The 23,404-nt window shown below is 44.8% G+C and overlaps 1 protein-coding gene across 2 annotated transcripts in view; it reads left to right on the forward strand.

The window, feature by feature from the left end:
- Window positions 1–3,547: 3,547 nt before the first annotated feature.
- The window catches only part of LOC144684466 (solute carrier family 13 member 2-like), a 39,555-nt gene continuing 19,698 nt past the window's right edge, over window positions 3,548–23,404 (forward strand). Inside the window, exons 1-3 of one of the 2 annotated variants that reach the window (XM_078548272.1) lie at window positions 3,548–3,705; window positions 15,927–16,055; window positions 22,498–22,634. In XM_078548272.1, coding sequence (XP_078404398.1) covers window positions 3,604–3,705; window positions 15,927–16,055; window positions 22,498–22,634 — 368 coding nt within the window. In that variant the 5' untranslated portion in view covers window positions 3,548–3,603. Of the gene's footprint in view, window positions 3,706–15,926; window positions 16,056–22,497; window positions 22,635–23,404 lie in introns of those variants that run through there. The other variant, XM_078548273.1, reaches the window with a different exon arrangement.

The following is a 23,404-nucleotide window of genomic DNA, read 5'->3' on the forward strand; positions in this document are numbered from 1 at the left end:
AGAGAACGTGTTAAAACTGAAGTTATTGATAGGGGATAAGTCAAAAATAAAGCCCCATATAAGGATAATTTAAACTTTTATATAGTGATATAGCATAGAATTGTGTAGATTGTGTCAGATGGAAGGATTAAGATAAAGGTATAATAATTAAATACCGCCGACTGTGTCTGTACATTAACATTCAGTCCATCTGATCATGTGACTGGAATGTTAACTGAATTCCCATCAGCATTACCCAATGACCTTATCGCTCAGTTCAAATCAAAGCACACGAAACACAGGCATTCAAAATTATAACCCGAGTCTCTCTGGAAGAAAGGAAAGAAGAGCGTTCATTTATATAGCAACTTCCTTTGTGCTAGGTATGACTCCAAGCAGTGGAGAGTTTTCCCCAATTCCTATTCACTTCAATTTTGCTCGAGCTCCTTGATGCCACACTCGGTCAAACGCTGCCTTAATATCTTCCCCCCCATACGCTTTGCTACTTACCACTTTTAGACTTAATTGAGACACAGCCCCAAAGGTAGTCTCATCTCTGAACACATACTTATAGCTCAAGGAAAACTCAAGGAAAATGTCATTTTGGGGTCAGGATGACAGCTCCTTGAGTTGATTAATTACTTTTTACAGATTATTGACTCCTGATACTCCATGAGCACTCTGCACCACTAAGCGCCGTATTTACATGGTCATTCAATAAAGATTCATTGAGTTGATACCAGGGATGAGAGTCCTTAGTTATGAGGAAATATTCAAGAAACTGAGGCACTTTATATTTGAGTGAAGTTTAAGAGAGGTTCAAAACCTGTTGAGGAAATGAAAAAAAAAGAAAAACTTTCATTTCTATAGCACCATGCACAGCCGCAGGGTGTCTCAAAGTGCTTTACAACCAGTGAGATCATTTGAAGTGTAGTTACTGTTCTAATGTAGGAAACGCATCATTTGTGCACAGCAAGACCCGACAAACAGCAATATGGTCATGGCCAGATCATCTTTTCTGTCAGTGCGGTTGATTGGGGGTTAAATATTGACCCCAGAGCATCATGAATCTTTATCTAAAACAAAGGACACGCAACACGGGATTTGAACGCTTGCTTGATTTGGTCCCAGAGATAGAGAGGTTTCTCTACCGCTGCGCGCCCTGGATAAACAGCTCCCTCATTCCACTAAAGTTGTTTCTTGCACAAAACCCACTTGCACCTCGCTCTGACCTCACCAGCCTCCGGATCCATGCAGCAGCAGTGGGCCTGCCTTTCCTTACCCAGAATCAAGCCCGAACAGTCCTTCAGTCGTTGCTGAAACTCCTCTTTTGGAACAGGAGGAGGCCATTCAGCCCCTCAAACCTGTTCCACCATTCAATGTCTTGGTTCTATAACCTTTGATACCATTGGCTAATAAAAAATTATCGATCTCAGATAGAAAATGATTAATTGAGCTCCAGATCTACAGCTTGTGGTGGGACAGATTTCCACACTTCTACCACCCTTTATGTGAAGAAATGTTTCCTAACCTCTCTCCTGAGTGGCCTGGCTCTGACTGTGAAGTTATGTCCCCGTGTCCTAGACTCAGCCTCACCAGCAAGAAATGTTTCTCTCTATCCATCCTATCAATTCCTGTCAAAATCCCAAAACCTTCAATTAATTCACCCCTTATCCTTCACTATAACCCCTATATCAACAAGTGAAACTTTTCATTATCAGTCCGACAGATACAGTACCAATCTCCTGCTAAAAAGCACAATGTTTTCATGGTGGGTTTCCTTCAGAACTGTTTTACTGTTTGTCCTGTGTTTTTATGTTTGGTGAGGCTGTCATGAAAAACTCTGTTGTTCTGTACCAGTGGGATGATAATTGGTTAACTAAACACTTTAAAAATTTGTAACATTCGGGGAATGAGCGTTGCTTTACTCCACCCACCAAATAAATCAATCAACAGATGCACCTCTTGAACGGACCAATCAAAGCAGTCTGGACAGATATAAACAGCATATGATTATTATACGTGGTCATTTGTATATTTATATGGAAATAGATGGTCTTACTAAAGTGATTAAACTGATAAAATTGTCTTAGTTCAACAGTTTGCTGGTCACTGCATCTAAACTGATTTATATTTTCTTTTTGAATAGGCAAAGGTGAACATAACCGCAACATGAAGAGGAATCAGTAATAATTGTACCAAGGAGAGTATAACATTAGCAGACTGGGACAGACTGGTTAACCCTTTCCCTACAATTCCAATTTGTTAACTCAATCCTTCTCTCTCTGCCCTGTCCCAGGATTGGATAAAGGAAAGATAGAAAGATTTTCATTTCTATAGGCACTTTCACAACAATCAGCAATCCCAAAATGCTTTCCAGACTATGAAGCATTATTGTCGTCTCTGTCGTAACGTAAGGAACATGGCAGCCTTGCGCACAGCAGCTGCTCCAGTCAGTAATGACCGGGTAATCTTTTGGTGGTGTTGTTTGAGGGGTCAATATTGGTCAGGACACTGGGGACAACTCCCCTTCTCACATTCAAAATGGCGGCTGTGGGATCCCTTACATTTATCTGGAGGGCAGACAAGGCCTCAGCTAAACGTCTCATCTGAAAGACAACCTCTGTGGCAGTGCAGCATTCACTCGGTACTGCACTAGAGTGCCAGCCTTGATCCCTGTGCTTGAGTGGCACTTGAACTGTCAACCTTCAGAGTCAGATGAGATTGTGCTGTACACTCCTGGTCAAGTAACGTCTCGATTTGAAAATTCTCACCCTTGTTTTCAAATCCCTCTACATGGCCTTACCCCTCCCTATCTCTGTAATCTCCTCCAGCCCCACAACCCTCTGAGATCTCTGCACTCCTCTAATTCTGCCTCGTGGACACCCCTGATTTTAATCACTCCACAATTGGTGGTTGTGTCTTCAGTTGCCTACGCGCTTTCCATCTTTAAGACACTTCTTAAAAATCTACCTCTTTGACCAAGCTTTGGTCGTCTGCCCTGATATTCCTTTCTGTGGCTCAGTGTCACACTTTGTTTTTTAACACTCCTGTCAAGTACCTTGGGATGTTTCATTGTGTTAAAGGCGCTAAATAAGTTGCTGTTGTCTACGTCTATATTATTCCATAAATTATTCCATAATTTTAAAGACCTCTATCAGGTCACCCCTCGGTCTTTTTTTCTAGAGGAAAGAGCCCCCAGTCTGAATCCTGGGAACACGGGAAACAGGAGTAGGAATGGCCCAAGCAAACCTTTCACCTAAATCCCCGATGAAGAAGGACTGACATTTGAATGAGTCCAGGGAGGTAGAGGGGCCGGTGTGAACAGTCGGCCAGTCTGGGAGATGAAAACTTTGTTAATACAATCCAAACTCTAGCCCACAAACTCCCGCACATTGGAAACCAACATTGTGACACTTTGCTCCTTCAGGAAGCTGCTATGGTACTCATAAATTCTGTAATGCCTGCCCCTCCCATTGAGGTCAAAATATTCTGCTGGCAGGTTAAAAATGGGTAGGTTAATGTTTAATTGCTTCTCTGTTATAGATAAAGCACTCCTGCCCTCTGCTCTGATGCAGCTCACACGGTGTTGAAGAGGCGTGTGTTCAGACACTGCCTGAAGCAATGGATTCCTGTTGGAGAATTGTCTGGGCTTTCAGAAGCCAGCTGGTTATATTCCTGGTTCCACTTCTATTGTTACCCCTGCCTCTGGTCATTGCGACAAAGGTAAGGTGAGAGCGCTCAAAAGCTGCCAGCGGCCTCATGTGCAGGTTCCAGCAGGCAGACTAATTGGAGGGAGTGCGGGAGTGTTTAGGAAGAGGCATTACCATCGTGTGTGGATCCGGCAGTGGCAGAGAGGGTGGTACTGATTTCACACCCATGGGGCCTGTTTACAGGCGAGGGTGATGCCCAGGTGACTGCACCTTTTTAAGGAGGTATTCTGAAATTCTTTCATCCTGACTCAAGCACCGGGAATAACCATATTTCAACAAGAGCAACTTGTATTTATATAACACCATTAGAGGAATGAAACATCCCAAGCGCTTCATAGGACCATTACAGAAAGTGTGACACTGAAACACAGAATGCGATATTAGGGCAAATGACCAAAAGTTTGGACAGTGAGGTAGGTTTTAAGGAGAGTCTTAAAGCAGGAAAGCCATGTAGAGAGTGGGAGAGATTTAGGGAGGAAAGTTTGATTGTGTGTCTTGGAAATCAATAACAACAGTGAGGAAAAGGGATATTGCGAGAGAGAGAGAGAGAGAGAGAGACAGAAAGGAAGCATTACTCTCTATCTAGCCCAGTGGTGCCAACTACCCTGGGAGTGTTTGATGGGACAGTGTAGAGGGAGCTTTACTCTGTATCTAACCATGTGCTGTACCTGTCCTGGGAGTGTTTGATGGGGACAGTGTAGAGGGAGATTTACTCTGTATCTAACCCCATGCTGTACCTATCCTGGGAGTGTTTGATGGGACAGTGTAGAGGGAGCTTTACTCTGTATCTAACCCTGTACTGTACCTGTCCTGGGAGTTTTTGATGCAGCCAGTGTAGAGGGAGCTTTACTCTGTATCTAACCCTGTGCTGTACCTGTCCTGGGAGTTTTTGATGCAGACAGTGTAGAGGGAACTTTACTCTGTGCCTGACCCTGTGCTGTACCTGTCCTGGGAGTTTTTGATGCAGACAGTGTAGAGGGAGCTTTACTCTGTATCTAACCCTGTGCTGTACCTGTCCTGCGAGTATTTGATGGGGGCAGTGTAGAGGGAGCTTTACTCTGTATCTAACCCCGTGCTGTACCTGACCTGGGAGTGTTTGATGTGGGCAGTGTAGAGGGAGCTTTACTCTGTGTCTAACTCCATGCTGTACCTGTCCTGGGTGTGTTTGATGGAGAAAGTGTAGAGAGAGCTTTAGACTGTATCTAATCCTGTACTGTACATATCCTGGGAGTGTTTGATGAGGACAGTGTAGAGGGAGCTTTATTCTGTACTTAACCCCGTGCTGTACCCGTCCTGGGAGGGTTTGATGGGGACGGTGTAGAGGGTACTTTACTCTGTATCTAACCCCGTGCTGTACCTGCCCTGGGAGTGTTTGATGTGGACAGTGTAGAGGGAGATTTACTCTGTGTCTAATCCCGTGCTGTACCTGCCCTGGGAGTGTTTGATGTGGACAGTGTAGAGGGAGCTTCACTCTGTGTCTAACTCCATGCTGCACCTGCCTTGGGAGGGGTTGATGCAGACAGTGTAGAGGGAGATTTATTCTACATCTAAACCTGTGCTGTACCGCTCGTGGGAGTGTTTGATGCGGACAGTGTAGAGGGAGCTTTACTCTGTGTCTAACTTCATGCTGTACCTGTCCTGGGTGTGTTTGATGGAGACAGTGTGGAGGGAGCTTAAAAACTGTATCTAATCCTGTACTGTACATGTCCTGGGAGGGTTTGATGGGGACAGTGTAGAGGTAGATTTACTCTGTGCCTGACCCCGTGCTGTACCTATCCTGGGAGTGTTTGATGTGGACAGTATAGATGGAGCTTTACTCTTTATCTAACCCGTTCTGCACCAGTCCTGGAAGTGTTTGATGGGAACAGTGTAGAGGGAGCTTTACTCTGTATCTAGCCCCATGCTGTACCTGTCCTGGGAGTGTTTGATGGGGACAGTGTAGAGGGAGCTTTACTCTGTATCTAACCCTGTGCTGTACCTGATGTGGGAGTGTTTGATGGGGACACTGTAGAGGGAGCTTTATTCTGTGCTTCACTCTGTGCTGTACATGCCCTGGGAGTGTTTGATGTGGGTAGTATAGAGGCAGCTTTACTCTGTATCTAAATGTGTGCTGTACCTCTCCTGGGAATGTTTGATTGAGTCAGTGTAGATGGAGCTTTACTCTGTATCTAACACCGTGCTGTACCTGACTTGGGAGTGTTTGATGGGGACAGTGTAGAGGGAGCTTTATTCTGTACTTAACCTCATGCTGTCCCTGTCCTGAGAGTGTTTGATGTGGGCAGTGTAGAGAGAGCTGTACTCTGTATCTAATCCTGTGCTGTACCCGTCCTGGGAGAGTTTGATGGGGACAGTGAGGAGGGTGCTCTACTCTATATCTAACCCCGTGCTGTACCTGTCCTGGGAGTGTTTGTTGGGCCAGTGCAAAGGGAACTTTACTCTGTATCTAACCCCGTGCTCTACCTGTCCTGGGAGTGTTTGATGGGGACAGTGTAGAGGAAGCTTTACTCTGTATCTAACCCCGTGCTGTAACTGTCCTGGTAGTGTTTGATGGGGACAGTGTAGAATGAGCTTTACTCTGTATCTAACCCTGTGTTGTACCTGTGCTGGGAGTGTTTGATGGGGACAGTGTAGAATGAGCTTTACTCTGTATCTAACCCTGTGTTGTACCTGTGCTGGGAGTGTTTGATGGGGTTCAACGCCAATGCAATGCGACACCAGCTTCCATAAACCTCAGTCATCATCTGTCTATGCCTCTGTTAGAGTTCCGTTGTGTTCGGGAATGAAATAGTGGGGAAATCAAGCTGCTCATCTGTTCAATGTCTGCATAGTGGGCAGATAGTTATTTCAGCTTTTCATCAAGCTTTGAAATGAATTTTCTCCCAGAGCCCAGGACATGTTAAATGATCAGTTCAGGGTGTTGGGTGTTGCTGGGAATTCTGGAATTCACAGGATGTCCCTATTCTCCTTTGAGAAGGTGGTGTGGGCTGTGGTCTGGGATCCCTATGGAACGGCTTGCATCCAGCTCAGTGGCTTACTGTTAGGAGTTAATCCATGCTGCTCTGGGACTGGAGTCACACTGGAAAGAAAGAACTTGCATTTCTATAGCCCCGTTCAGGAGCTCTGAACATTCCAACGTGCTTTGCAGCCAGTGAAGAACTTTTGAAGAGTTTGTAATGTTGTAATATTGTAAGTGTTTTGTAGTACAGGCTCAGACTGGGTAAGGACGGCAGGGTTCCTTCTTTCAAGGACAAAGCAGCTGATTTGATACATACTGAAGCCTGACTGAGAACCCAGACAGGTATTCTAATGCACCCCAGAGGAAACTTTCTTTGATTGACAGCTCAGGCTTTCTGATCTCTGCTGACAAGTTCACAATGCTTGTTTACGCAAGTTAAATGCATTCGTCTCCTGTGGTTTGTGGTTTGTGGTTTTTGAAACTTCAAAGGGCCTGGATGATTAACACTTTTATTAGTTTGCACTTCAGACTTTTTTCAACAGGAGAAACTTCTCAACGAATGACTTTTCTTCAAGAGTTTTTTTTTACACATCCCCAGTTTATACTATGGGGGTTCATTGGTTCTAGAAAGTGTTCAGTGGGTCCATGGGGATGGAGGAGTTTGGCATAGGGGGAATGAGGTGACATAGGGGGTGGGTAGAGGGGCATGGGGGCATGAGGGCCCTTGGGGGTTGGTTGGGGGGAATGAGGTGACATTGATGAGAGTGTTTGTGGGGTGAGGGGAGTGTGGGGGGTAGGGGACAGAGGGTCTTTGTGTTTTTATTTTAGCTGAGACAAAGTCCCAAGGTCCCTGGCAGCTGCCGTGACTACCTCCACACTTCTTCCCGGGACAACTGACCTGATTCCAGCCTGCACCCATGAAGTGAAGATTCCACGTTTGCGGGCACTTTCACTCGAGGCGGTCCGAACCGGGAATTTCCCCAACTCCCCCTGCTTGCCTCAAGGATGAAAATCCAGGCCAAAACCTCCTTATGTGGCAAGGTGTCAAATTTTATTGCCACCATGTGTGACAATAAACATTGTGTAACAAATGTCCCACCTTGGGACATTTACTACATTAAACGTGCTATATGAATGTAATTTGTTGCATTGAGACCTGGTAGGCAGACACTGAATGTCAGGACACATCAAAACATAAGTGAATAGGAGCAGGAGGAGGCCATTCGGCACCTTCCTTTGCCATTCAATAAGATCATGACTGATCTTCTGCCTCATCTCCAGATTCCCGCACTAACCCTATATCCTTAATTCCCTTAGTACACAAAAAGATTCACAATTCTCTGAGAGAAGAAATTTTTCCTCACCTCCATCCGAAATTGCTGACCCCTTATCCTGAGATTGTGGCATCGATCTTCTCAAGCTCCTTAAGGATTTTCTGTTTCAACGAGTTCACCACCAATAAACTCCAGGGAGTATAGACCCAGTTTACTCAATCCCTCCTCACAGGGCAACGCTCCCAACCCAGGAATCCCAGTGAACCCTTGTTGCATCTCCTCAAAGGCAAGTGTATCTTTCCTTAGGTAAGGAGACCAAAACTGTACACAGTGAGGTCTCACCAAGACCCTATTTAATTGCAGCAAGAGTTCTTTACTCTTATATTCCAACCCCATTGCAATCAAGGCTATCATTACATTTTCTTTCCTAATTGCTTGTTGTACCTGCATGTTAACTTTCTGAACTGTGCAATGACACCCAGGTCCCTCTGAATATCAACATTTCCAAATCTCTCACCATTTAAAAAATATTCTGCTTTTCTATTCTTCCTCCCAAAGTGGATAACACATGGGCCAGGATTTTATGGCCCCTCCCGCTCAGCGGTCCCGCCAAACTGAATGGAGATTTAAATGGCTCACAGCATCCGCCGCGGGGGAGACACGCCACGACAGGGCTGTAAAATCCTGGTCATTATATTCAAATTGTCCCTTTTTACCCATTCACTTATCCTGTCTATATCTCCTTGTAATCTTTTTGCATCCTTCTCACAGCTAACTTTCCCATCTAGCTTTGTGCCATTAGTAAACTTGGATACATTACTCTTGGTCCCCTCATCTATTTATATAGATTGTAAATAGCTGAGACCCAGCACTGACCCTTGTGGTACCCCACTAGTAACAATCTGGCAACATGAAAATGACCTGTTTATTCTCACTTTCTGTTTTCTGTCTGTTAACCAACCCTCAACCCTTGCTAATATATTACCCCAATCCCATGAGGCCTATTTTTGTAATGACCTTTTGGGTGGCACCTTTTTTGAAAATCTAAATATACAACATCTACTGGTTCCCCTTTGCTTGACCTGATCATTGTATCCTCAAAAATCTCTCATAGATTTGTCATTCATGATTTCCTTTCCCTAAATCTGTGTTGACTCTGAACATAATAACATCAGAAATAGGAGCAGGAGATGACCACACAGCTCCTCGAACCTGCTCCACCATTCAATACGATCATGACTGACCTTGGGTTACAACTCCATTTTCCCGCCATATCCCTTAATTCCCTGAGACACAAAATTTGTCTATCCCAGCCTCAAATGTATTCAACTATGCAGCATCCACAACACCCTGGGGTAGAGGATTCCAAAGATTCACAACCCTTTAAGTGAAGAAATTTCTCCTCATCTCAGTCCTAATTGATCAGCCCCTTATCCGGAGACTGTGCCCCCGTGTTTTAGGTTCCCCGACCAATGGAAACAATCTCTCAGCATCCACCTTATCAAACCCCCTCAGAATTTTGTACATTTCAATGTGATCGTCCCTCATTCTTCTAAACTCTGGTGAGCATAGACCCAATTTACTCAGCCTCTCTTCATAGGTAACCCTATCATTCCAGGTACCCTCTCAATCCAGCAAACCTTCACTGTACTACCTGCAATGCAAGTACATCCTTTCAGAGACCAAAACTGCATACAGTACTCCAGGTGTGGTTTCACCATAACCCTGTACTGTGGTAGCAATTCTTCCTTATTCTTGTACTCCAATATTCTGAGAATAAAGGTCAACATGCCATTCGTTTCCTAATGGCTTTCTGTACCTGTATGCTTTTTGTACAGGTACACCCAAGTCTCTGTGAACATCAACATTTACAAGTTTCACAACTCTTAAAAAATATTTTGCTTTTCTATTCTTACTACAAAAGTAAATAACTTCACACATACTCAAATATACTCCATCTACCACCTTGTTGGCCATTCACTTAACCTGTTTATATTTCTTTGTAGCCTCTTTGTGTCCTCCTCATAGCTGACATGCCCATCTAGCTCCGTAATGTAAGCACCTTTTGATAAATTACAACAAAAGCAAAATACTGCGGATGCAGTATTACTCCCTGTCTCTTCGTCTACGTTGTTAATATAGATTGTAAATAGCTGAGGCCCTAGTAATGATCATTGTGGCACTCCACTGTCACAGCCTGCCAATTTGAAAATGCCCCATTTATCCCTACTCTCTGTCTCTTGTTAACCGATCCTCTATCCATGCTAATATATCACCCCGAGCTCCATGAACCCTTATCTTGTGTATTAACTTTTTGTGTGGCACCTTATCAAATGCCTTTTGGAAATCCAAGTATAACACATCTACTGGTTTCCCTTTTTCTAATCTGCTAGTTAGATCCTTAAAAACGCTAATAAATTTGTCAAACACGATTTCCCTTTTGTAAAACCATTTTATCCCTCTTTAGTCTCTCCCTCCTTTGTTGAAAACTGGTGTTAAAGTTGTTAACTTCCAATCTGATGACTGTTCCCGAACCTAAGTAACTTTGGAAAGTCATATCTAGCATATCCACAATCTTTGTAGTTATCTCTCTTCGAGCCCTAGAATGCGGCCATCGTTTGGCCTGGGGATTTGTTGGAATTTAGTACCCTAGGTTTCCCCAGTTCTTTTTCTCTACTGATATCATGGGGAGGTGGTGGCATAGTGGTATTGTGTCACTAGACTAATATTCCAGAGACCCAGGGTAATTTTCTGGAGACCCAGGTTCAAATCCCACCATGGCTGATGGTGAAATTTGAATTCAATAAAAATCTGGAACTCAAAGTGAACCATGGGTTGATTGTTGTAAAAACCCATCAGGTTCACTGATGCCCTTTAGGGAAGGAAATCTGCCATCCTTACCTGGTCTGGCCTACACGTGACTCCAGACCAATAGCAAATCCCAGCCTCAAATGTTCCTCATTTTCATTAACCCCTAAGTTACTGCCCATTTCCGCTATGTAAGTTTTGTCTTCTACTGTGAAGACACACAAAATATTTCTTCAATGTCTCTGCCATTTCCTCATTCTCCGTGATACATGCTTCTGCTTTAGTTACTCTCCTTTTTATATACTTATAAGAACTCTAACAATTGTTTTTCATATTTCTGGCTAGTTTACTGTCATATTTTATTTTTCCCCTTTTTATCAACTTTTCAGTAGCTCTTTGCCGATTTCTAAAACACTTCCAATCCTCAGACTTACTCCTATTCTTTGCAATAGTATAAGCTTCTTTGTTTAGTCAAATATTATCCTTAAGTTTCCAATTAACCTAGGGTCTCTCTCCACAGATGCTGCCAGACCTGCTGAGTTTTACCAGCACTTTCTGAATTCCAGCATTTGCAGTATTTTGCTTTTAAGCTAGGGTTGGATCTATCTTGCTGAGTTTTTGTTTTTTAATGGACTGTATTTTTGTGGAACTTTTTGAATTCTTAAAAAATGTTTCCCATTGTTTAATCAATCTTATCCAGCTGTCCCTCATACCTATATAATTGGCTTTGTTTAAGTTTAAGATTCATGTTTGAGATTGGAGTATGTCGCTTTCAAACTTATTCTGAAATTCAATTGTATTTTGATCACTATTTCCTTGTGGATCGTTTACTATGAGATTACTGATTAACCCTGCTTCATTGGACAATAGTAGATCTAAAATAGCTTCACCCCTAGTTTGTTCCAAAATGTATCGCTCCTGGAAACTGTCACAAAAGTCATCTTCCAGATCACCTTTGTTAACTTGATTGGTCCAGTCCATATGAAGATTAAAGTCCCCCATGATTATAACATTCTCTTTGTTACAAGCTTGGCCTAATTAGAGTAACCTTTCCAATGTCCTGCTAACACATCTCACATACTGTACCAAATGTTTAGTTACAATTTATTTACTTATTTCTTCCATAATTTTTATTTCTTTAATGATAAACATTGTAAAATGCTCTCACTAATTATAATTCCTGGACATCATCTAGAAGCACCAGCACAATTGATTGGTATCCCATCCACCATCTTAAACATTCACTCCCTCCACCACCAATACACAGTGTCAGCAGTGTGTTGTATGTACAAGATGCACTGCAGCAGCTCACCAAAGCCCCTTTGACAGCACCTTCCAAACCCACAACCTCTACCACCTTGAAGGACAAGGGCGACAGATACATGGGGACACCACCACCTGCAAGTTCCTCTCCAAGCCACTCACCATCCTGACTTGGAAATATATCGCCGTTCCTTCACTGTCGCTGGGTCAAAATCCTGGAACTCCCTCCCTAACAGCACTGTGGGCGTACCTACACCACATGGACTGCAGCAGTTCAAGAAGGCAGCTCAGCAAACGGGGATGGGCAATAAATGCTGGCCCAGCCAGCGATGAGCACAACCCAAGGACTGATAATAAAATATACACAATGTAGTGAATTATAGAATATTGAGAATCTCCTGTAGAGCTGCTAGTTGGTGACACAGTGATATATTTAAACAGGAACGTTATAACAAGCAGCGTAGCAGGAATGATTGAGCTGCTTACATACAAGAATGTTCCCCTTTAAGATTATGAAAGGACAATTGTTCTGTATTCTGGATATCAAGGCTTAGATTAATTCGAGGTCAAGTTGATCTAGTTTCTCGTTTTGATGGGTGATTGTAAACGGTAATCAGAGAACATACTGGACGTTTTACTCTCCGGCCGCGATGGTGGGTTTTCACGCTGTATCGCCCCAAACCGGCCGCATTACTTATGCGTTCCCGAGATACACGTCATTTCCATGGCAGGTGGGCTCTCATTCGCCCGCCATACCATCACCCGCCGCTTCATCACGCCAAGCGCCATACTTAATTTCCAGTTACGTGTATACATCTCAGTGCTTCCAGCTCACAGCTACTGCAGGGAAGATGTCCACGAAACACAAAAAGACTGTAGCCCCCAGGTTTAATAACGCATCACTGGAATGCAATTTGGACGCCGTGGAGGCCTCCCATGATGCATTCTATCCCCGCTCTGGCCACAGGATGGGCAGCAGCATCACCAATCCGGCATGGCAGGTGGTGGCAGCGGTGGTTGGTTGTCCATCCACTGCAGGTAGAGGACGAATGATCCATGCTGCCAGGGTACGGTAACCATCTCATCACTCTAAACTCACATACTCAAGCCCATCACACATTCACTGGCATCTCACTCTCTGCCAGCTCAAGGGACACCACCACCCATTCTCTAACACACATACCCTCACATCTCCATCTGGCCTCATCTCCTCTGGAGACTGCCTCCTCAGCCCTCAGCATCTTGAGGCCACTTCCACAGATCAATACGTACCCCCACACCCACCCTGGGATACCCCCCCTTCCCCAGTACAGCCCTTGCCCTGCAGCCTCTTCCCTTGCCTGGGGCCTCCTCTGCCCTTTTCCCATCAAGCCCTAGCCCTGCAGCAGTTGAACAGCCAACACACGGCTGATCTGGTAGGTAGAGACCTGCCCATGATCCCCCACTAAAAGTGATGTGGTGCTGCCTGTGAAGCCTGGCACTGATGGCCACGAGTGCTGTCCAAAGCAAGGTAGGCGTGTGTTCCTGCCGACGTGGGTGGACGATCCAGCGGGGGTGGGGTGGGGTGCGGGATGAATCTGGCAGGCTGGCCTTATAATGATCCGCTGATGTATTACAATGAAGTTCCTGACGTCCGATGGTGGAAAATGCAGCCCGCCATTGGCGTGCGGAGCAGATGATTGCAAACTGGTTTCATGCCATTGTGAAACCGATCGTGCCATATTGTCTGCTCACACCACCAGACACGCCAGCGGGCACAGAAAATGCTGGCCATTGTCGCTTGGCAGGTTTCCTCTGTAGTTCATTGACCCTCATCCCTTTGCGTTTTATTTGAGTTTCTCACATAATTCGCACATGGTGATATCTGACAGGTAATAATCACAGTAAGTGAATCTCCTATACCCATGTTAGTGGGATTTTGGCAGGGGATAAACCACTCTGCCTGTGGGCTGGGATTGTGTTGTTTGGGGCTGACCCCGCGGGAGTCTGGGGCGGGGGACGGGTCAGTGAGACGGTGCCTTATTTGAATAGGGTTGCCGGACATCAAAAGTCATGTCGGGAACAGGCCGGTTCCTCAGGCAGGTCCAAGGCCTGACCAGCAAAGCTGCCGCCAAATTGAAGATAAAAGATAAAAGTCATTGGCCTGGTAAAGGGCAAAGCAAAATTATTGTTCATCCAGCTTCCCCTTCAATGAATCTATAGTGTTCACCTCAACCACTCCCTGTGGTCGTGAGTTCCACATTCTCACCACTCTCCGGGTGAAGAGGTTTGTCCTGTATTCCCCATTGGATTTGGTAGTTACTATTTTATATTGATGGCCACCAGTTCTGGTCTCTCCCACAAGTAGAAACATCCCTACGTTGACCCTAACGAACCCTTTTATAACCCTTGAATAGGTCAGCACTCAGCCTTCTCTTTTCTATGAAAAGAGCCCCAGACTGTTTAATCTTTCCTGATAGTTCTAACCTCTCAGTTCTGGTATCATCCTAATCTTTGCATCTTCTCCAGTGCCTCTACATCCTTTTTATAATAGCGAGATCTGTACTGTGCACAGTGCTCCAAGCGTGGTCTAATCAAGCTTTGAGAGTCGTGTAACATAACTGTTCTGCTTTTCAAGCCTATCCTTCTGGAAATGACCAGAGGGTCCTTGGTTTGCTTTTTAATGGCTTGATGGAATAATATTGTAATATATTGGAGTATATTAGAGAGACTATGTTATATTGTCTAGGTTACAGTATACAGTGTTTACATTATTCACTGGTGGTGTGTCACAGTTCATTCAGGCAGTCCGAGCTGCTGCGGCAACACGCACTTTCACATGCATTCTGTGGTCTGAAGCTATGATGGATGATCAGGGATCTCTTCCACTCTTATCGCCTGTCATTGGCATGTGTTGGAAGAATTTGTGGGTTGATACTCAACCTGTTTGGCCACGTTGTGAATGCACCTTCCTTGGCCATTAAGTCCTGGACTGGGACTCAAACCCAAAGCTTCAGGCCCAGAGGCAGAGACGCTGCCCACAGCACCACAAGACCCTCCTTTTCACATTATTCACTATGGAACCGCTAATAATAAGATCATTTCACTTATTTTAAAGGGAGTGTTGGATCCGGGAGGCTGATGGTTTGTACATACACAAATCTTTGAAGGTGGCAGGACAGGTTGGGTAGGTTTTAAAAAATCATATGGGATTCTTGGCTTTATTCAGAAGATTAGGGTACAAAAGCAGGGACCTTTGAACCTTTATGAAACAGTGGTTAGGCCCCAAAAGGAGTACTGTGTTCAATTCTGGGCACTGTACTTTAGGAAGGATGTCAAGCCCTTGGAGAGTGCAAAGGAGATTGATTGGAATGGTTCCATGATTGAGGGACTTCAGTTATGTGGAGACACAGGGGAAGCTGGGATTGTTGTCCTTAAAGCAGAGAGTTAGGGGGAGGTTTAATTGAGGTGTTCAAAACCGTGAAGAATATAGATAGAGTAAACAGGAGAAAGTGTTTCCAATGGTTGAAGGATCAGTAAGCAGAGGGACACAGATTGAAGATAATTGGCAGCAGGACCCAGGGGGCAGAGGGGATACACCTGAGTGATACCAGGAATGAAAGGTTTCAGTTTTGTGGTGAGACGAGAGAACAAGAGGAGGAGATGAGGATATTTGTAGGCAACAAGTTGTTGTGATCTGGAACGCGCTGCCTGAAAGGGCGGTGGAAACAGATTCAATAACAACCATCAAAAAAGAATTGGATAAATGAAAAAAATTGCTGGGGTGGGGAAAGAGTGAGGTGCATTGGGACTAAATGGATAGCTCTCTCAAAGGGCCAGCACAGACACAATGGGCCAAATGGTTTCTTTCTGTGTTGTAAGATTCCAGATATAATTCTGAAAGGGTTGAAAGGCAGATGTTGTCGCTGAGTGCTCCTCTTTTTCTTGTTTTAGGAAGCTTACTGTGGCTTCACAATCATACTCATGGCCGCGTACTGGTGCACAGAAGCACTCCCGCTGGCCGTCACGGCCCTGATTCCTGTGCTACTTTTCCCAATGTTCGGAATCATGGAATCATCACAGGTAAGTTGCCGGCATATGGGTGGCAATTTTTCTTGTTTACACAAGTGACTTAAAGAGCACGCAGGTCAGACTGGGACTAATGGTCAGAGCTGGGGGTAAATGGTCAGTGCCGGGGGTAAATGGTCAGAGCTGGGGACTAATGGACAGCTCTGGGGGTAAACAGTCAGAGCTGAGGGTAAATGGTCAAAACTGGGGGCCAATGACAGTGCTGGGGGTAAATGGTCTGTGCTGGGGGTAAATGTTCAGAACTGGGGACTAATGGACAGTTCTGGGGGTAAACAGTCAGAGCTGAGGGTAAATAGTCAAAACTGGGGGCCAATGGACAGTGCTGGGTGTAAATGGTCAGAACTGGGGACTAATGGACAGTTCTGGGGGTAAACAGTCAGATCTGGGGGTAAATGATCAGAACAGGGGGCTATGGACAGTGCTGGGGGCAACTGGTCAGTGCTGGGGTGTGGAGGGAGGGAGGGAAGGGGGTGAGTTTGTGTTCCTTGTTTTCAAATTTGCTGAAAATTCCATGTGCTCAATATGTAGTGATGGTGTGTAGGGCTAAGAATTTCCCACTCCTGCTTCTCAGCTGTGATTATAATGGTTGTGGTTTTTGGGGGTCAATCACCTCAGCTCCAGGACATTGCCACAGCGGTTCCTCAGGGTAGTGTCCTTGGCTCAAATATCTTCAGCTGCTTCATCTTCCTTCCAATATAAGGTCAGAAGGGGGTGTTCGCTGATGATTGCACAATGTTCAGCACCATTCACGACTCCTCAGACACTGAAGTAGTCCATGTCCAAATGCAACAAGGCCTGGACATTATCCAGGCTTGGGCTAACAAGTGGGAAGTAACATTCGCACCACACAAGTGCCAGGCAATGACCATGAAGAGAGAATCTAACCATCTCCCTTTGACATTCAATGGCATTACCATCGCTGAATCCCCCACTATCAACATCCTGGGGGTTACCATTGACCAGAAACTGAACTGGACTAGCCATATAAATACTGTGGCTACAAGAGTAGGTCAGAGGCTAGTTTGAAGATGTTCTGAAATCCTTTGATACTTACCTTAGTTTAAGAAGTAACAAAATTTTAGAGTGAGCAAAGTTCAACAAGCGAGTCCAACAGCCTGGAGATCCCACTGATTCTTTCATAAACAAATTATACAGATTGGCTAAAGGCTAGGACTTTGGCGACCTTGAGTCAGAGCTCATACGAGACTGAATAGTAGTCGGAGTGGCTGATGATGCCCTTTTGGCAAACAGAAAAAAGATCTGACTCTAGAAAAGGCTATCCAAATAGTCAGGCGGTCTGAAAATCACCAACAAAACCAGTCTACTTTACAAGCTGAGGTTAAGCCAAGTTTGGAGCAACCCCAACTACCCAGCTCATAATGCAACAAAAAGCCAGGGAGACTCCAGGCCAAGGAAGACAATATTCAAACAGACCACATGATGGTGGGTGACCATGTTAGTGCTGTTAGTGCTGTGATGTCCAGCTACCTCTGCAGTGTTTCAACTACGACTGGCTGGGACACTTTGGAAAGTACAGACCCCTGTGGAACTCCAGTCGTCACTTTCTGCCAGTCAGAAAAAGGACCATTTATGTATACTCTTATATTTTCTGCCAGCCAGCCAATATCCATGCTAATATGTTACCCCCTACACCATGAGCTTTAATTTTCTGCAATAAGCTTTGATGTGGCACCTCATCAAATGCCATCTGGAAATCCAAGTTCAGCATGTCTACAGGCTCTCCTTTATCCACAGTGCATATTACTCCTTCAAAGAATCCAATACATTGGTTAAACACGATTTTCCTTTCATAAAACCATGCCGACTCTCCCTGATTACCTTGAGTTTCTCTAAGTGCCCAGCTATAACCTCTTTCATGATCAATTCTAACACCTTCCCCATGACAGACGTCAAGCTAACTGGTCTATAGTTTCCTGTTTTCTGCCTCCCTCCCTTCTTAAATAGAGGGGTTACATTTGCTACTTTCCAATCTGATGGAACCTTTTCAAAATCTAGCAAATTTTGGAAAATTAACACCAATGCATCTACTACCTCATTAGTCATCTCTTTTAAGACCCTAAGATGAAGTCCATTGGGACCCGGAGACTTGTCAGCCACAGCTCCATCAGTTTACTCAGTACCGCTTCCCTCGTGATTGTAATCTCACCAAGTTCCCCTCTCCCTTCCACCTCCTGTTTTATGGCTATTACTGGAATGTTTTTTGCATCCTCTATAGTGAAGGCGGAAGCAAAATATTTGTTTATTTCATCTGCCATTTCCTTATTATCTACTATTAACTCCCCATTGCCAACATCTAGAGGACCGGCACTCACTTTAATTACTCTTTTCCTTTTTAAATACCTGTAGAAACTCTTGCTATCCTTGTTTACATTTCTGGTTAGCTTCCTCTCATGCTCTAATTTAGTTCTCCTGATTAACCTTTTAATCATTCTCTGCCATTCTTTATATTCTGACCAATCATTTGGCCTGCCACTCATCTTTGCGCAGTTATATATTTTTTCCTTAAGTTTGATGCTTTTCTTAACTTCTTTAGTTAACCACGGATGGTGGGTCCTCCCCTTAGAATTTTTCTTCATAACAGGAATGTAGTTATTCTGAATACTCCGAAATAACCCCTTAAATGTCTACCACTGCTTCTCTATTGATCTATCCCCTAGCCTAGTATCTCAGTTCACTTCAGCTAGCTCAGCTTTCATGCCCACATAGTTGCTCTTATTTAATTTTAAAATACTAGTTTTAGACCCAACCTTCTCCCTTTCAAACTGGATGTAAACTTCACTCACTTAAGTGCGGTCGCTGGTACCAAGGGGTGTCTTTGCTCTGAGGTCATTAGTTAAACTTGTCACACTACACAATACCAAGTCTAATATAACCTGCTCTCTGGTTGGTTCCAGAATGTGCTGCTGTAAGAAACTATCTCAAAAGCCTCAAACTCCTCATCCAGGCTACTGCCAATCTAATTTTTCCAGTTTACATGTAGATTAAAATTAGCCATGATTATTGCCATCCCTTTATCACAAGTAACCAATATTTCTTCTTGTATACTTTGTCCTACCTTGTGGTTACTGTTAGGGGGCCTGTAGACCATTCCCACTAGTGACTTCTTTTCCCTATTATTCCTCATCTCCACCCAAACCGATTCTACATTCTGATCTCCTGAACCAAGATCATTTCTAACTATTGTGCCAATGCCATCTTTGATAAACATTGCTACCCATCTACCTTTACCTAGCTTCATGTTCTTATTGAATGTCATATACCCCTCAATATTCAGGACCCAATCCTTGTCATCCTGAGCCATGTCTCCGTAATGGCTAGCAGGTCATACTTATTTACTTCAATGTGCACTAACAATCCATTACTTTGTTATGAATGCTACACGTATTCAGATACAGAGCATTTAGTCTTGTCTTTTCGTTATCTTTCTAACATCTAAGGCAGGATATTGAGTTTGGCAAGCGGGGGGCAGGGCCCACTTGCCAAATCAGCTGTACGCCCGCCGACCTGTCAATGTCCATTTAAAAACTAATTGAAGCAGTTAAAGGGCCTGCCCGTCCAACCTTAAGGCTGGCGGGCTCCAGAAAAAGCGTGAAACCTCATCCATGGGCGGGATGAGGTTTCATGGAGGTTTTTAAAAATTTAATAAAAGTTTAATTAAAAGGGATGGACATGTCAGGGAAATTTTATTTGTCTATATTTCACATTTTTGAATTTGGCGCCAATCTCCCTGAGGCAGCACTGTGCGCGAAAGAGCGCACTCTCGGCTGAGGGAATCCCTCCCCGCCCAGATGTAAAGGCCAATATAAAATGGCGGCGCGCCCTCGATCGGGGGGCTGACTGGAGGCGTGCCTGCACGCACCCGCTCCTGAACTTCCGCCTCAACGGGGTGAAAATTCTTCCACTAGTCTAGACTGTTGGAGAGTTCTTAGGTTTTTTCTCTCTGTCCCTTCCTGCCATTCTCTGACCCTCATTTCCCACGTTACTATTTTGCTCTCCTGCCTTGATTCTACCCCTTGATTTGCTACATGTACCCAAGCTTGATCACTCATCACCATCCCCCACTTGTTTAGTTTAAAGCCCATAAACTCACCAGAGCACACCTCAGTGAAGTACAAGGGTACAGAAACGAACATAGTGTGGTGATAAAAACCAAACTGCAGGTTGCGCTAATGGACAAGGCACATTCAAACGGAGTGGGATACACTGTCAATTCCCAGAAAGATCATGGCGGACCCCACAGAAACAGAAAACCCATGTTCATACGACGAAGGAATGGAATGAGCGCTCTGCCTGGAAGGAACGGAACAAGCCTAAGTGTCTGCACAAAGCAGATGGGTGGTTGATAAACAGAAGTTCAACTCCAAGGAGTGTAAAAAGCGAATTATTGGGACAGGACAACCAAATGCCAGAAACACAGAATACTATAATTCGAACTGCAAATCAACCAAGCTTGTGCAAAGCAACTGAGCCTGCCACTCTTCCCATGTGACCAGAATGAGATCAGGAAGAATTGTCGAGCCTCCAGACAGTCTGAATTTATAAATTCAGAGACTTGAGGGGGCGAGAAGGTGTAGCACATTACTGTAAGTATGCTGGGTAATGACTTGGGACGAGGTGTAATGTAAGGATGTTTGGCATAGCAAGGATTAATGTGGGACTGGAGAACAGTACAACACAGTGTAATGTAAAGGTCACATGACAAGGGACCTGGGTCTGCCTGTGAGTATGCAGAGACCAGTGTATTCTTATTCTAGGCTTTACTTTGTGCGTGTAGTTATGTGTTACCAATAAACATTACTGTTCAACCTTACACCCTCTGAATCTCTTAGTGAGATCTATGAACTAACCTTTATAACACACAGCAATTTGAAAGCTTATTTAAAGTGCAGTCACTGCTGACATGTAAGAAACTTGTCAACTAATTTCCACACAGAAAGTCCCACAAATAGCAATATGACGGATGACCAGATAAACTGTTATAGTGATATAGCTCGAGGGATAAACATTGACCAAGACACAGAGAAAATCCCCCTGCTCTTCGAGTTCCGTCACGGAATCTTTCACATCAACCAGAGATGAGGATTTGGGTTAATGTCTCATGCGAAACTCAGCCCCTCCCACAGACCAGCACTCCCTCAGTACTGACCCTCTAGCAGTGCAGCATTCCCTCAGTACTGGCCCTCCGACAGTGCAGCACTTCCTCAGTCCTGACCCTACAACAGTGCGGCACTCCCTCAGTACTGACCCTCCGACAGTGCGGCACTCCCTCAGTACTGACCCTCTGACAGTGCGGCACTCCCTCAGTACTGACCCTCCGACAGTGCGGCACTCCCTCAGTACTGACCCTCCGACAGTGCGGCACTCCCCCAGTACTGACCCTCCGACAGTGCGGCACTCCCTCAGTACTGACCCTCTGACAGTGCAGCACTCCCTCAGTACTGACCCTCTGACAGTACAGAACTCCTTCAATACTGACCCTCTGACAGTGCAGCGCTCCCTCAATACTGACCCTTTGACAGTGCAGCGTTCCCTCAATACTGACCCTCTGACAGTGCAGCGCTCCTTCAGTACTGATCCAACGACAATGAAGCACTCCCTCAGTACTGGCCCTCTGACAGTGAAGCATTCCCTTAGTACTGACCCTGTAACAGCACGAGACTTTGTCAGTACTGACCCTCCACCAGTGCAGCACTCCCTCAGTACTGACCCTCCGACAGTGTAGCACTCCATCAGTACTGACCCTCCGACAGTGTAGCACTCCCTCAGTACTGACCCTCCGACAGTGTAGCACTCCATCAGTACTGACCCTCCGACAGTGTAGCACTCCATCAGTACTGATCCTCTGACAGTGCAGCGCTCCCTCAGTACTGACCCTCTGACAGTGCTGCATTCCCTCAGTACTGCAGTTGGAGTGCGCGCCTGGATTGTCTGCTCAAGTCTCTGAAGTAGGGGTTGAACCTGCGACCTGCTGACACAGACGAGAATCTGGGCCATGGCTGACTCCTCAGATTGAACCATAAGGCACCATTCCCTGGCAGTAATTCCATTGTGGAAATATTCCCACTTCAATCAACTGATAATAAAACAATTTAGTTACTGTCTCATGATCTTCTGTTATCACTTTCCAAATATAACTTTATTAGTGGGTGAATGTTTAACCCATTTGCATAAGATTTCTCTCTCTCTCTGTTTTAACACATGAGGATTTACAACTCCAAAACAGCAGAGTCAGAAATCAGACAACCAACAATTTGTTTATAAATGTCATATTTCCAGTTTCTGGAGTGGTGCTGGTTTCAGTGAGTGGATCTCACACACACTTGTATAAACACACACATTCAGTCTCACAACACAACAAACACAACTTTATACTGCATCACTGAGATGTTGTGTTGCTGTGTGCTTTTTGTTCCAGGTGTGTATGCAGTACCTGAAGGACACCAACATGCTGCTTGTTGGGGGGTTGATGGTGGCAATAGCAGTGGAACACTGGAATCTTCACAAACGCATTGCACTGAGGGTACTGCTCATTGTCGGAGTCAAACCAGCTCTGTAAGGCTCCACGAATAATTCATCTGTTGTCATGGGATGTGGGCATTGTTGGCTAGGCCAGCATTTATTGCCCATCCCTAATTGCCCTTGAGAAGGTGGTGGTGAGCTGCCTTCTTGAAGTCCATGTGGTGTAGGTACACCCACTTGCAGTTGGCGATGCTCCCATGCACCTGCTGCCCTTCCTAATGTCAACCCAATCAAATCGCGTCATACTTTTAAAAGCGTCTATCATGTCACCTCCTCATCCTTCCCTTTACCAGAGAAAAGAGCCCCAACCTGTTCAGTATTTTCATCTTGCAAAGTAAGAAAAGTCTTGCATTTATTTAATGCCTTCTCACATCCCAAAGTCTGTCAGCCATGTCTCAGTTGGTTGTACTCTTGCTGAAGTCAGAAGGTTGTGGGTTGAAGGCCCACTCCAGAACTTGAGCACAAAAATCAAAGCTGACACTCCAGTGCACTGCTGTGGGAATGCAGCACTGTCAATGGTGCTGTTTTTTGGATGAGATGTTAAACCAAGGCCCTGTCTGCTGTTTCTGAGAGATGTAAAAGATCCCATGGCATCGTTTTGAAGAGGAGTGGGGGAGTTCTCCCCAGTGTCCCAGGGCCAATATTTACCCCTCAATCAACATCACCAAAACAGATTATTTGGCCATTATCACATTGCTGTTTGTGCGATCTGGCCGCGTGCAAATTAACTGCCATGTGTCTCCTACATAACAGCCGTGATTACATTTCAATAATTCCCCATTGACTGGGAAGGGCTTTGGGAC

The sequence above is a fragment of the Cetorhinus maximus genome, chromosome 9, assembly GCF_964194155.1.
Source record: "Cetorhinus maximus chromosome 9, sCetMax3.hap1.1, whole genome shotgun sequence".
Taxonomy (NCBI): Eukaryota; Metazoa; Chordata; class Chondrichthyes; order Lamniformes; family Cetorhinidae; genus Cetorhinus; species Cetorhinus maximus.